This window comes from Triturus cristatus, chromosome 9, assembly GCF_964204655.1.
Source record: "Triturus cristatus chromosome 9, aTriCri1.1, whole genome shotgun sequence".
Lineage (NCBI taxonomy): Eukaryota > Metazoa > Chordata > Amphibia > Caudata > Salamandridae > Triturus > Triturus cristatus.
Window position 1 is genome coordinate 701,319,287 of NC_140592.1, and position 12,911 is coordinate 701,332,197.

The 12,911-nt window shown below is 43.3% G+C and overlaps 1 protein-coding gene across 2 annotated transcripts in view; it reads left to right on the forward strand.

Annotated features, from left to right (window-relative positions):
* The window catches only part of PCNX3 (pecanex 3), a 682,255-nt gene extending 675,631 nt beyond the window's left edge, over nucleotides 1–6,624 (forward strand). For both annotated transcript variants that reach the window (XM_085625837.1, XM_085625836.1), the window contains exon 35: nucleotides 5,932–6,624. In XM_085625837.1, the coding sequence (XP_085481963.1) occupies nucleotides 5,932–6,129 (198 nt within the window). In that variant the 3' untranslated portion in view covers nucleotides 6,130–6,624. The remainder of the gene's footprint in view (nucleotides 1–5,931) is intronic.
* The last annotated feature ends 6,287 nt before the right edge of the window (nucleotides 6,625–12,911 follow it).

A 12,911-nucleotide genomic window follows, 5' to 3' on the forward strand; every position in this document is an offset into this window, starting at 1 on the left:
AAGCTGTGAGCACCTTAGCTTTATCAGATTTTATTCTGCTGTGCTCCCTCCGACGCTCTTGAAGGCTAATAATACAATATAAGAGCCAAGGGTGTTTCAAGAACACTACACTCCTCTTCATGTCGGCTCCGTTTCCCATGCTTCCCTTAGAGGCTTCTGTCTGTCCACTTTCTCCTGGCACGAGTCTTTCCTCGTCACCCCTGAGAGACATATCTCACTCATCACTCCCAGAGCTAGCTCCCTCCCTTTCATTCTCATTACTCCTGGAAAGGCGCCTCTTCTTACTAGGCTGTTATTAGCAGCACTCTTCCTTTGAGGCATTTTCATTTCATACCCTTTCCTGGCACTTTCACAAACCCTCCTGCAAGGATACTTCTCTTCATATTCATCTCCACAAGAGAGGGGACCTTCTTTGATACCACACAGCATTTCCCCTGGGCATACCACACGTTTCCATAATATTTTACCTGCCCAACGCAGATTAATATTATTTTAGCAACACTCCCAGCTATAGACAAGGAGTGTCTCCATATAAGCAGTACTTGGTTCTATTGACTACTATTCCTTCTGCTGTTAAGAGTACATGATGATTCAACTTACGCTTCAGGCGTGACACTGCCATCTTAGGAAGCTAGGTCCGACATGCAGACGCAGAGCACATTAATGGTGCTGTCTGGTCCAAAACCTTTTTACTCCCTTCTTTTCTTCTCCAGGTGTTTGTTCACTGAATTGCCATTGGAGCTCTGTGCCCAATGGTTCTAACAGCCCGAAGGCTCAGTTTTTTCTTTGTTTCTCAGGATCCCTGGTCATGAGTAAATTGTTCTTATGGTTTAAAGGTTGCAACAAGTGCAAGAAGGTAATGTCTAAAGCCAGCATTCATCATCCCTGTATGTGGTGCTTGAGCGGGTGTAATTGCAACTTGAAACTGGCAAGATTTCAAAGGCCTTACGCTCTAGCGGAATAAAGTTGATGGTTCATAGTGCTACCTTCCTCCAGGAGGTCAGGGTGCTTCTGACAGGAAAGGGCTGGTACTCGCCCGTCTCTAGAACTCCCAACCGTTGGGTCTGTACCCAAGAAGCATAAGTTAAATAGGATTGCATCTTTAGTAAACCCTGGTCTTCCAGATTTACTTAATCCTTGAAGGAAAAAAAGAGGAAATGGTCTTCTTCCAAAGACATGGTGAGATTATTAATCACATGTGGCCAACTTACTCCATACAACAAAGCAGTGAAAGCAAACGTTTGCATGTGAATGCTCTTAGTTTTTCAAGATATAAGAGCAGGTGGGAGGAGAGGCCATCCTAACTCCAGGGAGATGGCGGATCATAAGTGCTGGTAATTCATCAGAAAGGAACCTAGTTGAGAAAGGGGCATAGGCCTCTCTTTGAAAATGACTAGGCAGTTGCACGAAGAAGGGGAGGCTAGCCGCCTACTGACCCTAGGTCACATACTTGTTTTGGGTTGCCAGTGTGCCATAAGGAGGGGCGACAGAAAGACTGGAGATAGGCGTCCCAAAAAGTACCCAGTGGACACTATAAGAACTGCAATGCCACAGTTAAAGAGTAAGAGGCACTAGGGTCACTATTGGAGCTTTGACGGATAGGTGGGAAGGGTAAGAAAGTCACCAGTCAGTGACACCCTAGCTCATGCCACAGGTTTCCGAAGCTCCTAACCGGAGCAAGATTTACTCCTTTGTCTTCTACACAACCACAGGAACTCAGGATGGAGTGCCAGAGGGGGTGAGGGAAAGCGAGGGGGCCATATAAGGGAACCTCCATGCATGTGTGGCAGATAAATTTTAAAAAAAGGCCCGGCTAGGAACATTCTTCCCTTGGATGTGATTTATACAGATTGAGAGACATCCAGAATCTTGTTGGGCGCATACCATGCCGTCACCACCTCCATTGTCTTGCTGGAGGCTTGTGTCGCAGAACAACCCCAAACAGTTGACTCAGTGGGAATCTAGGAGAAGAAATGCCCAAAGTTATTTGCCTTCAGTAATATTGTTTTTCAGGTGGATGATTTATGTTGCTATAGATTAGTCATTAACACCACTACCCTGCTTCTGAAGGAGAAATTGAGCAGTAAAGTCTTTTTTTTTAAATCCAACTCTAGGATTAGGTCTGGGTTTTTATCCTAGCATTTGTAGAGTACAGACATTAGGTGAAAATGGGTGGCAATGTTATGGTCCAGCAGCGCTTCTAATAGTTACAAGGCTGGCACTACGACTGCGTGCAAGGACTAATTGCTCAGTTTAGGGTCCAGTTTAAGGGCGTGCCCATTAATGGCAGAAATCCCATTCGCTGCATTACAAGTACCATAGGCTGTAATGCAATTGTAATATAGAGGAAGAGAGATCCGCCACATTTGTGACAGAGTATCCTGTCCACTAAACTCTAAGGCCCTAAGTTGTTAAAATAACATGAATATATATTAGTGAATATTTTTCTGGCCCTTCATGTGTCGCAGGCACTTCAAAACCTTTTATTAAAGAGGTAAACAAGAGCTAGGTTTAGAGTAATCTCCAAGAATGTGATTTTTCCTAAACTCTCTTCCTCGCAGTCTCCGATCCAAAATTTTCTAAGATTATGAAACTGAGTGATCTCCAGTCCTGTTGCTAAGTCCAATCAACTTTACTAATCAAATTTGATTTTAATTTTTTCACCGAAACAAATCGTGTGACACTTCTGGTTACCAGAACACTGGATTCTGACACGCCTAATGAAACAAAGGCTCTCATGACAATAGGGGAGTTTTCCCTTCGCTTCCTCGAGGAGGTGTTGACTGTCGATGCACTCTGAGGTTTGAGTCACTTTTTCATGTACATGGACATTTCATATGGTTGTGAACGTCCTGACTAGTTTCTTACAAGCACCACTACAATACTGTAGCCTATGCTGCCATGACATAACGCACACAGTGCTTACGAAATGACTTCTGTCATTTTAGAATGATGTCATCAGCAAGACTAGTAAATTCATTCTGTAATGTGCATTTGACAGGTACCTGGCTTTGGGCCAGCTCACAGAATGTCTTTAAAGAAAAGAAAGACTTTTAGGAACCAGGACATTGAGGGCAGACTAGTACAAGTATTTTAGGTCCAAAATGACCATGTCAGGAAATAGGATTTCATCACACAGATTTTTGAGAAGTTGTGATTATCCAATCTTTGCTTGCATTTTGTCTTTCGCTCAGCAACTGTCAATGCCATAACTTCTTCCTCCTATGAGGCAATCAATTGCTTAGAGATTAATGCAAAGTGGATTTTTGAGGTAAGCAGTCTTCATCGCCAACAAGAGACTACTTTGTGACTACAATGTATTGGGAAAAGACCTGAAAACAAATGTAAGCTTCCATATCCCTCATCTGGATTAGGTTATTTCATGTACGATATATTGTACACAGCTAACTTGAACTGTCCAAAATCTCGGGGTGCCAAAGTGAAATAATAGAGAAAGGCCCGAAGAACCAGGATGTTTTACGGGTGGCCAAAATAAACTTGCTGGAATGAAATTGAAATTTCTCAACTCCTTCCAGAGCGAGTAAAAGAACATTTCACGCTTTGGCTGCGCAAACCCAAATAGCATTGCCCCCACACCTTGTTTATTTATAGGATGCAGAGCATAAATTGCGGACCTGTGCTGTCTGGAAAGTAGTGATAAAAGGAGGGGATGTTCAACAGGAAAGTATTATAGAACACACACATACTTAAAATGTACTGCCTCCTTAATTGGGAAGCTAGCATAGAGTTTCTCATGATGGAGCACCCTTGTCTTGGCAGTGAAGCCCTAATAAGGCATGTGCTGTTGTATTTTAAAGACGTAATTTGGCAATGAAATAGTTAAGCTCTCTCACATATGCATTATTGTGGATCTTTTGGAGGAAGCTTAAGTACATGCAGATTTTCTTCAGCATGCCTTGATGGTAAGAGCTAGTATTTACAGCAGAGGAAGGTTTATCATTTATGGACTGTTCCTGTTCTATCAGTAAACCCATTCTTTTTTCACCCTGAGGGCAGGTGTATGACCACGCCTGGTTGGCAAACACAGATTACTTTTGTGCAAAATGTGGGCAGGACAGCTACTAGCACAACCACCGTTTCACTAGATTTTAATTTAAAACGATTAAATCACTTCCTTCTGTCATAAACTATAAGCTTGGCACAAAAAGCTTATTTTTTAAAATCTGAGTCAAAGGTGTGTTTTGAATTGTAATATCCTGTATTGGATCCTTTTCAGCCCCCTTCATTGACGGCAGTGGGCTCCCAAACACAGATAGAATTTACCTCCGAATATTTGGGTGTGGCATTTATAGCATAGAAGGTTGTATGAAAAAAGGCTTGAATTTACATTTTAATATGCTGGGGTGAAACATTGTAAGAGTGAAGTTGCTACATACAATTATTTCAATGTGAAAGAACATTTGGTTGTAAAAAAAAATAATTTTACCACTTTTCCGCTTTACATGACCCACCCAGGGTAATACAAACGCAATTCCAACTCATACATTTAAACTGTTAACCTATTCATTAACTATCCCTACTTATATTCCTTGCCTTTATATGATTGCTTTATTCATCCCTAACATTAAGCCCTGTTTCTAAACCCACCCCAACCTTATACCTTATCCTAATTCCATACTTCTTACCCGAACACTTCATTCTAATCTTTATGCATCCATTACTTTAACCGTACTCCTAGACCTAATCTAACCAAACGTCGACACATCAACTAATCCCCATCCTTACCTGAGCTATTACCATAACCTTTAAGCCCCCTCCTGACTTTAACCCCTTGTTGTATACAGCCTGTTACCCTATCCCGTATCCTAAACCACATCCATCGCCAAACATGAACTATACCTCAGGAAAATTAATTGTATTTTTTTTGTTCTGTTTATTAAAGATTTTGTTGTTTGTGAACACGAGTATAGAACGATACAGCATCATAGAAAACACCATTCTCAATCAAATTAATTTTAATATGCTAAACCCTCTTTGATATTTCTAAATACAAGAACAATACTTTTTTTTTTTTACAAAAAAAATATATTGAGACGTTTCTCTTCTGCAGGCCTCACAGAACTGGACAAGGTGATGCATATGTTACTCGCCTGAAAATCTAATCCTGCAGCTTACAATATGTAGTTCTCTAACACTTATGATGGCATCACATGCAAATAATTATTGGGAAATGGTTTCATTGATTCGCAAAAGTAGGACAAGAGGTAAAGTTAGAAACTATAATAATCAGATTTGTGATGAGTAAGTTTAGGGAAAGCTGCCTCCAACTTCGAAGTTGAGCACATAGCTGTGTTGCTTTGAAACCGAGTCTGAACTAATCTCTTCTGGTATAAAAATTGTATCTTCCCATAAATGTCCCATAAGACTCCCTAGAAATATACATCAATAGACTCCATATTGAGTTGTTTGACTAACATCAAGACATGGACTTCATTCACTGGTCACTGTAATGCATCAAAGTTATTGAAACCTTCCATTCTTTCTGATTTCAGTGATCCGTTACCTTTAGTTGACCACGGAAATTTACCTCATGTCCTTGAAACCTTTGCGTATTCAACATCCTCCACTTGTATAAAGTAATATATGGACATCGCACTGAATGTAAGAGTAGAAGCTTAGTCAACTTAAGGGTTAGAAGAAAGACACAAGGGGCACAAGAGAGCAGTGATCATGTTAAAATCTCGTGGTGTCAACAATGTCAAGTTGTTAAACGCAGGTTTGCTCTGTATCCTCGGTTTTAAAGATTCCAGTAAGCAAATAAAATCCAAAAATAACATCCATTGTATGAAATGAGAGGACAAGAGTTACAGTAAGTAATTAAGCACTTTTTCTTTTTTCACGTCTGCTTTCTCTCATTTCTTATGGGTCTGTTACTTAAATGTTAATTCCTACTCTTGTTTTGTTACTCAGGCTCCCGTGCACCAACCCTCTGATCTGAGCCATGTACCGGAAGACGACTGCACCCTCTCTCCACTAGCAGATAGGTTGCCGGACACTGAACTTAAGCAACAGAGCTCTGTGGACGGAGCACCAAGCCTGGGCACCTGGCCCCCCAAAGAAGAGAAGGAAAGTCCGGCAGCACAACCTTTACTGGAGCACCAGTACTAATCATGCAGGGTTCAGTGCTGAGGGAAGCGCGGCAAAGAGCTGGCCCCCTCACAGGGGATGCAAGAGGCTCGGGCCCGACAAAGGGAGACCAGTGCTTGCTGGTTGCTGGCAGAGAATGGCGAATTTTAGGTCTTGCTGCTTCCCTACTCAAACAGACGGGTGATTCCCATTTTCCTGGTTGGTTTAAAACTCTGGACATACAATTAACCAGCCTTTCAGGCCCTTCAAATGCAGTCTATGGGCAAACGGGTGGGAAATGTACTGCTGTCTACCCCATCCTCTTTCGTGAGGACCGGACGGGAAAGGCGGAGTTCTGCTAGCAAATTATGTTGACAATTCTAATATTTAAGAAGCTGATGATACCTGGACACTTTTTGGAAGAAAAAAAATTATGAAACTATAAACACTATTTTTTTTTTTTGTTGGAGGGTTTTATTTTTTGTCTGATCTGTATTTTGTTTGAAAGAGGAATTTATAAAAAGAAATTTAAAACCACCTCAGATTGCATTGCACTTTACTCTTCTCTCTACGCTCCCAAATTTTCTAAGTTTTTGGCAGAAGTTTCCCCTCTAGGAGATTTTTTTTTTCATGGCTTCTAGGTAATACATAGCATTTTTTCTGCTCTTAACATACTTCACTGTGTTTCTGTTGGACACTGCATGTTTAATTAAATGTATAATAGTGTTGGGTCTTTAACCTAGGTACCTCCCTTAAATGCCAAAGCGTTGAAGTCTACTTAGCGTCTGTTTTTAGCTTTTTTTCTTTTTCTGGCTGGATGCCATAAAGGTCGTCCTCATATTTTAACTTTATTTTAGAAAAATGCGTATTCGGCTAGTTTTAGGAGTACATTGCCAGAATGTTGAGCATGCGCGATAAAGGTGATATTTTCCCTCTTGCATTACTTGTAATGCTGACAATGATTAGTGAATCACTGTCCATCAGATTATTTTTTTTTTCTTCTAATTCGGATTATTGCTAATATTTTGATGACACAGTTTAACAAAATGTAAAAAGAACAAAAAGAAAAATACCAAGGGAATGTCAGAAACATGTAAAGAAATTGCACATTGAGTCCCACGTGTTGCATCTTGCTTGAAGTCTTTTAAACCTTTGTGCAAAGTCTTAATTTTATTCATACAGTTCTTACTTTGGCTTAAATTGTTCGGCCTCTTTCTGACCCGTCTTTTAGATTCTGGGATATAGATATAGAAAAATCATTCCGAAAAGTGTAAATCTTTTGACAAATTCTTTAAGGTTCAGACTCCTAAAAATAAGGGAAAGGCAATAACTAAACCTATTTTGCGGTGGTTTGTCTAGTGCTTTACAGAGTGAAGCACCCTGAAAAATTGGTCTGTGCTGCAGTGGTGACGGAACCATTTCATAATAGCACAGACTACTTCATTGTCTTTCATCAGAACCATATTCTTGTTTGAAGGGCTAGTTCTTAGGCAAGGCAGTATCAGAGGCCACCTAGGTGTCACATCCAGGGTAAGTCTACCAGCAGAAATGTGACTTAAGTGCCAATAAGAGATGGGGGGGGGGGGAAATGCATAAGGTAACACATATATTGAAACCAGCTCTGTTCAAGATCTTTTAATATGTCTCATGAGCTTCTGCCATATAACCAAAGTCAGTTTTAGCCATGTAGTCCTTCGTGTAGAATTTTAATTATCTGCAACCTCTTAGCCTCACATATCTAGATTTGGTATCACTTTGGTATTGGTTTCAGTAGGTGGCACTCTGGGACTAAAGTTGAAGTCTCATTACTTGATAAGATCTCTGTAGGAATTAAAAGAGATTTACCCAAGTGCTTACCAGTGGTGCGTCACCTTTTCATCTCTTTGGAGAATGTAGTACCACAGTTTCTCTTTCTCTGCTTGCAGGAATTTATGGAGCTAATATAGAAAGCTATAGATTGGCTACTATCCATCCCCACCATCTAAAACTAGCATATACGGATAGTTTCAGCTAACTCCTCCATGAATCGACTTAGTCTGGATCGTTAAAGGTCTGTTAAATCTCGATTGTTCAAACAATAGCCATATGTATTCCCCAGCCCGATTATTGAATAGCACTAGATGTACTTAAAAAGCTCATGGATGAACCATATATCAACCTCAGCTTGGAGAAAAGACGGTAAGCAAGTTAACATTACTTTATAATGGATACTTCCAACAGCAGATTCCTCACCTTTTGAATATTCCTCAGGCACCAAACTAGATCTGGATGTTTTCATAGCAGTGCTCCCCCACGCAGCTAGGTGATGCTTTGTGGCTTTGCATTTGCCTCGCTCTGACCTGGAAGGGACAGAGTGGAGCCGCATATAAGCACCCCCATTGTGCACCAACACCAGTTACTTCCTTTCCACACCTTCGGAAGCGGAACCTTAGCTCTGCTCCTTTTCACCGGTTGACAAATTCTTGCCAGATTGCAAGTGAACTATGTCCCCACCGTAGACTACAGGGTTCACACAGTGCCTTGATTGTCTGAAACAGATGTCAGTAAGAGACCTGCACAAGGTCTGCCTTTGGTGTTTGGGCTGAGAGCACTAATCCAAGTCATGTGAAGTGTGGCCTCGTGCACCTTGAAATGCAAAGCAGAAGGTAGCCGCACACCAAAATAAGTCATGGGCCTCACAAAAGCCCTGATCCCACTCCAATTTGAAGTTGAGGGTGTGGACTCGTTCCTTTCTTTCAAAGCTGCTCCTGTGACAGGTCCTCAATATGGTCTAAGTCGTCCGATAAAATCAAGTCCAAGAAGAAACGAAAGAAGTCAAAGCAGGACTCAACCCCCCCATCTTGACACTGTCTAAAGTGAAGTTGGGTGTATGTCAAGGCGTCAAAGGATCTTGCCCCCGATCCCTGATCACAGGGCCGATTCCTCAGCTCATTCCGGTGTGCCCCGAATTTCCTAGGCCATTGGTGATGTAGTAGCAGGTCGGTCCTTTTAAGACTCCATGTTGCATATTTTCGTCACTTTCTAGGCTCCCCCTGGTGCACCTTTGAGCGACAAGGATCTGCATGGCCTTCAGTCAGTTACTGCGAGTAGATCTGTCCGTGACACTTTCTGTGCAATTCGAACCAACCTCAGATTCAACACCGACTCTGTTGTCGACTGCCATTCCGGCATCAAGATCTGCGCCAGTCTCATCTCCACCAACATCTCTCTTGACATCGCCAGCACCAGAGGTAATGTCTCTGATGATCCCTGATCACAGAGCCGTTTCCTCAACTAGTTGTGGTGTGCCCCAAATTTCCTAGGCCATTGGCAACGCAGTAGCGGGTTCAGCCCTTCAAAGAGGCCATGTTGCATAGTTTAGTCACTTTAACGGCTCCCTCTAGTGCACCTTGGGGTGACAAGGATTTGCAGGGCCTCCAGTCGGGTTACCGCCAGTAGATCAGTCCACTGTACTATCTGTGCCTTTCGAACCTGCCTCAGGTTCCATACCGACTCTGTTGCCGTCTTCCATTCTGGCTTCAAGATCTGTACCAGTCCCTTTTCCACCAACAATTGTCCTGTCGTCACTGGCACCAGAGGTCATGCCCCAGACAACTTGCAGTGTCTGACCTCGAAACAAATCCACTTTGAGCCGGACTGATGTCTTGCCTTGATTCCACTCCAACACACCTGATCCCATTACTCTCAGTAAACCCCACCTTCCTGCTATACTTGACCCTGGGCCTCATTGTGCTTCTGTTTTTGCATTTGTCACCCTGAGTGGGACGGGTATGCCTAGACGTGGGTCTGTGCTCTCCATGCCACTGCAATCAAGCTATCCTGGCTGAAGAGGGGTGAAACCCCGAAACCGGTCCTAGGCTGCTTGTTTCCAGTCCAGGGAGGACCTGGCTTGGCAGTTCGGGCTGGACTGTTCCCATGAGGCATAGGATCAAGACTGATTTGCATATGGCCAGGTCTAAACTGGGGTGGCATGGTGAGCAAAATAATGATGGGTTTAACCCAGATCTCTTGACTTGGGGTGAATGTTTTGATTTGTTCTGCATTCCGTCCATCAATTGTGTGTCTTTTGTCGCCTTTCTGCCCATACCACTCCTGCCAGAGTTCTCAAGAAGATCAGCAACGACCGGGCCCAAGTCATCCTTGTGGCTCCGGACTGGGCTCCGAGAGTTCGATATCCCAAGCTGTTGAGCATGGCCATCGGTCCTTCGATCAGGCTCCCTCTTTGGGAGGAACTTATGTTGCAGCAGCAGGGGAAAGTTCTCCACCTGAACCTGTCAACACTAAACCTTCATGCGTGGGGATTGAGCGGCAACAGTGGAACGCTGTCGACCTTCCGTCCAAAGTCTGCACTGTTATCTTAGCAACCCGGCGTCTCTCCACCAAGACAGTATACACCTGCCGTTGGACCAAGTTTGTGGCATGATGTGTAGAGAAACAGGTCCACCTTCTTTCTGCTCCCCTCTCTCCGGTCCTTCTTTTTATCCCTTTTTTGCCCAGCAGGACTCTGCTCTGGGCACCCTAAAGGGAAATCTTTCTGTCATCTCAACTTTTCTGTGGCAGCCTATTCAGCCATCCCTCTTGAAAACCCCTATTATAAATCGGTTCTTGAAAGGTTTTCAACACATTTGTCCACCTTCCCCTTCATCATGCCTAAGTGGGACCTTGATCTTGTCTTAACTTTTCTGATGTGTGCTCCCTTTGAGCGATTGTACAATTGTCCTCTCAGGCTCCCTGCAATCAAGACAGCCTTTCTTGTGGCAATAACATCTGCCCAGAGGATCCGTGCGCTTCAGGCTTTGTCATCCAAGCCTCTGTACCTGAACATCTACTCAGACAAGCTGGTTCTTCGCACTAGAGCTTCCTTCCTGTCAAAAGATGTCACTCTCTATCATGTACGTCAGTCCATCACCCTGCCTCCTTTTTACGCTGCGCTGTATCCCTCCAAGGAAGAGGAGCATCTTCACTGTCTGGACCCAAAAAGAGCGTTGTTCTATCATGACCGCATTAAATAGTTTTGGGTGAATGACCAATTCTTCGTGGGGTATGTCGGACCGAAGAAGGGAAAAGGTGTGCAGAAACAGGCCATCTCCCGATGGTTTGTGCTCTGCATTAGAATCTTCTAAGCATTGGCTAAGAAGCAATCCTGTGATGTCTTGCAAGCTCATTCTACCAGAGCCAAGGCTGCAACCTCTGCGTTAGCACAGGGAGTCCCGGTCCTGGACATCTGCCATGCAGCAACATGGGCCTCTTTGCACATGTTCGCAAAACACTACTGCCTGGACAGTCCAGTCAATTGTGACGGGCACTTTGCCCATTCGGTCCTGTAGGATTTTTTTGGTGTGATTGTTTTGCGGACCCACATCCAGGGAGGTATTGCTTGGGTGTGTATTGTAAGGTAAGGAATCTGTGGCTAGAAGTCTCTATCAGATGAACAAATTACTTAGCTTTGAGAACGCCTTATCAGGTAAAGTATCTAGCCGTGATTCCTTACTGACCTTCCCATCCTCCCCGCTCTGAGAATTGATTTCTAGGCTTTCCCCTTTCAGGGCCCTAGTCTTCCACACCAGTAGTCGGTGTTCTTTGTGGCTTTACACTCCAGGTGTGCAAAGTCTCATAAAGAAACTGATGTCAGTGCGCTAGGTAGTGCCTATATAGGCACTATGCAAGTGACTTCCGGTGCAAATGACGTCACGCGGAGCCGAACCATGCCACCTACCGGCGTGCAGGGTGTACTGCTCACAAAGAAGTTCTGGATCCAGTCTGACACTTGGGGATCATTCTAAGGTAAGGAATCTGTGGTTAGATAGTCTCTACCAGATAAGGCGTTACCAAAGGTAAGTAACTTGTTCGTTAAATCTAAAGTTCCTCTTGACTTCATGAGCTGTGCCAAGTTTCCTCTGGTTTGTGTACACTTACCTGGTGTGTTTTTCTTGCACGCTTTTCAAGCCCACTCTCTGATCTCTACAGGTGTGCTTCTTCTAGCTAAGTGCAAATATTCTGTAATGGGGCATGCTCTCAAATGTGCCGCTAGCCATAGTATTAGGTGACTACTGCCATCTGAGCAGCCTTTGGGAAGTCTGACGGTTGGTGTTATCTTGTAATTGATTGTAGGGTGCAGTCCTTTTTCTTAGTTTGTTACCTGGGTCTACTGTCCCTCCTCATACGATGAGATTGTGCTCCCATAATTGGTCCTTTTTGCTCCAGGCTGTGAGATCTGTGTGTGTATGTATGTATGTATGTATGTATGTATGTATACATACATACATACATACATATATATATATTGTGTGATGAGTGTTTGCAGTAAAGGTATGCCTAGTGTCCTTTTAGATGGCCAAAGTGAGTGAGAATCAAAATGGAGATCCTGATGATGGTACTAAAGGCCCTATCTGCTTATTTCCTGTCCCATGTGTCTCTGCTATGGCACTGCCGTGTCTACACCTCTAGACAGTCCGTTTATTCTTTGGACTCACATTATGCACAGTCCATAGCTAGGAACAGGACATTGAAGCTCTAACCTGGGCAACTGAACATCTGGGGTGGAATATGCATAGTCCATAGCATATCTAAGAATGGGATATTGATGTTCTAACTTCGACAACACCTGTACGTATGGAGTGGCACTACCCAATGCATACTAGAGGCCATATGTTCTCATTCCTTGTTTTCCTGTATGAAAAGCCCAGGAAAACACAGTTGGGATGAATAGCAAAACTATCTGAATTTGAAAGTTGCCAGCCTCATGAATCAATGCTGTTTTACCTCTGATGTCCGAAATGTTAGGTATATACTACACCTCTGTCCAGTGAGGAAGCCATCCGCAG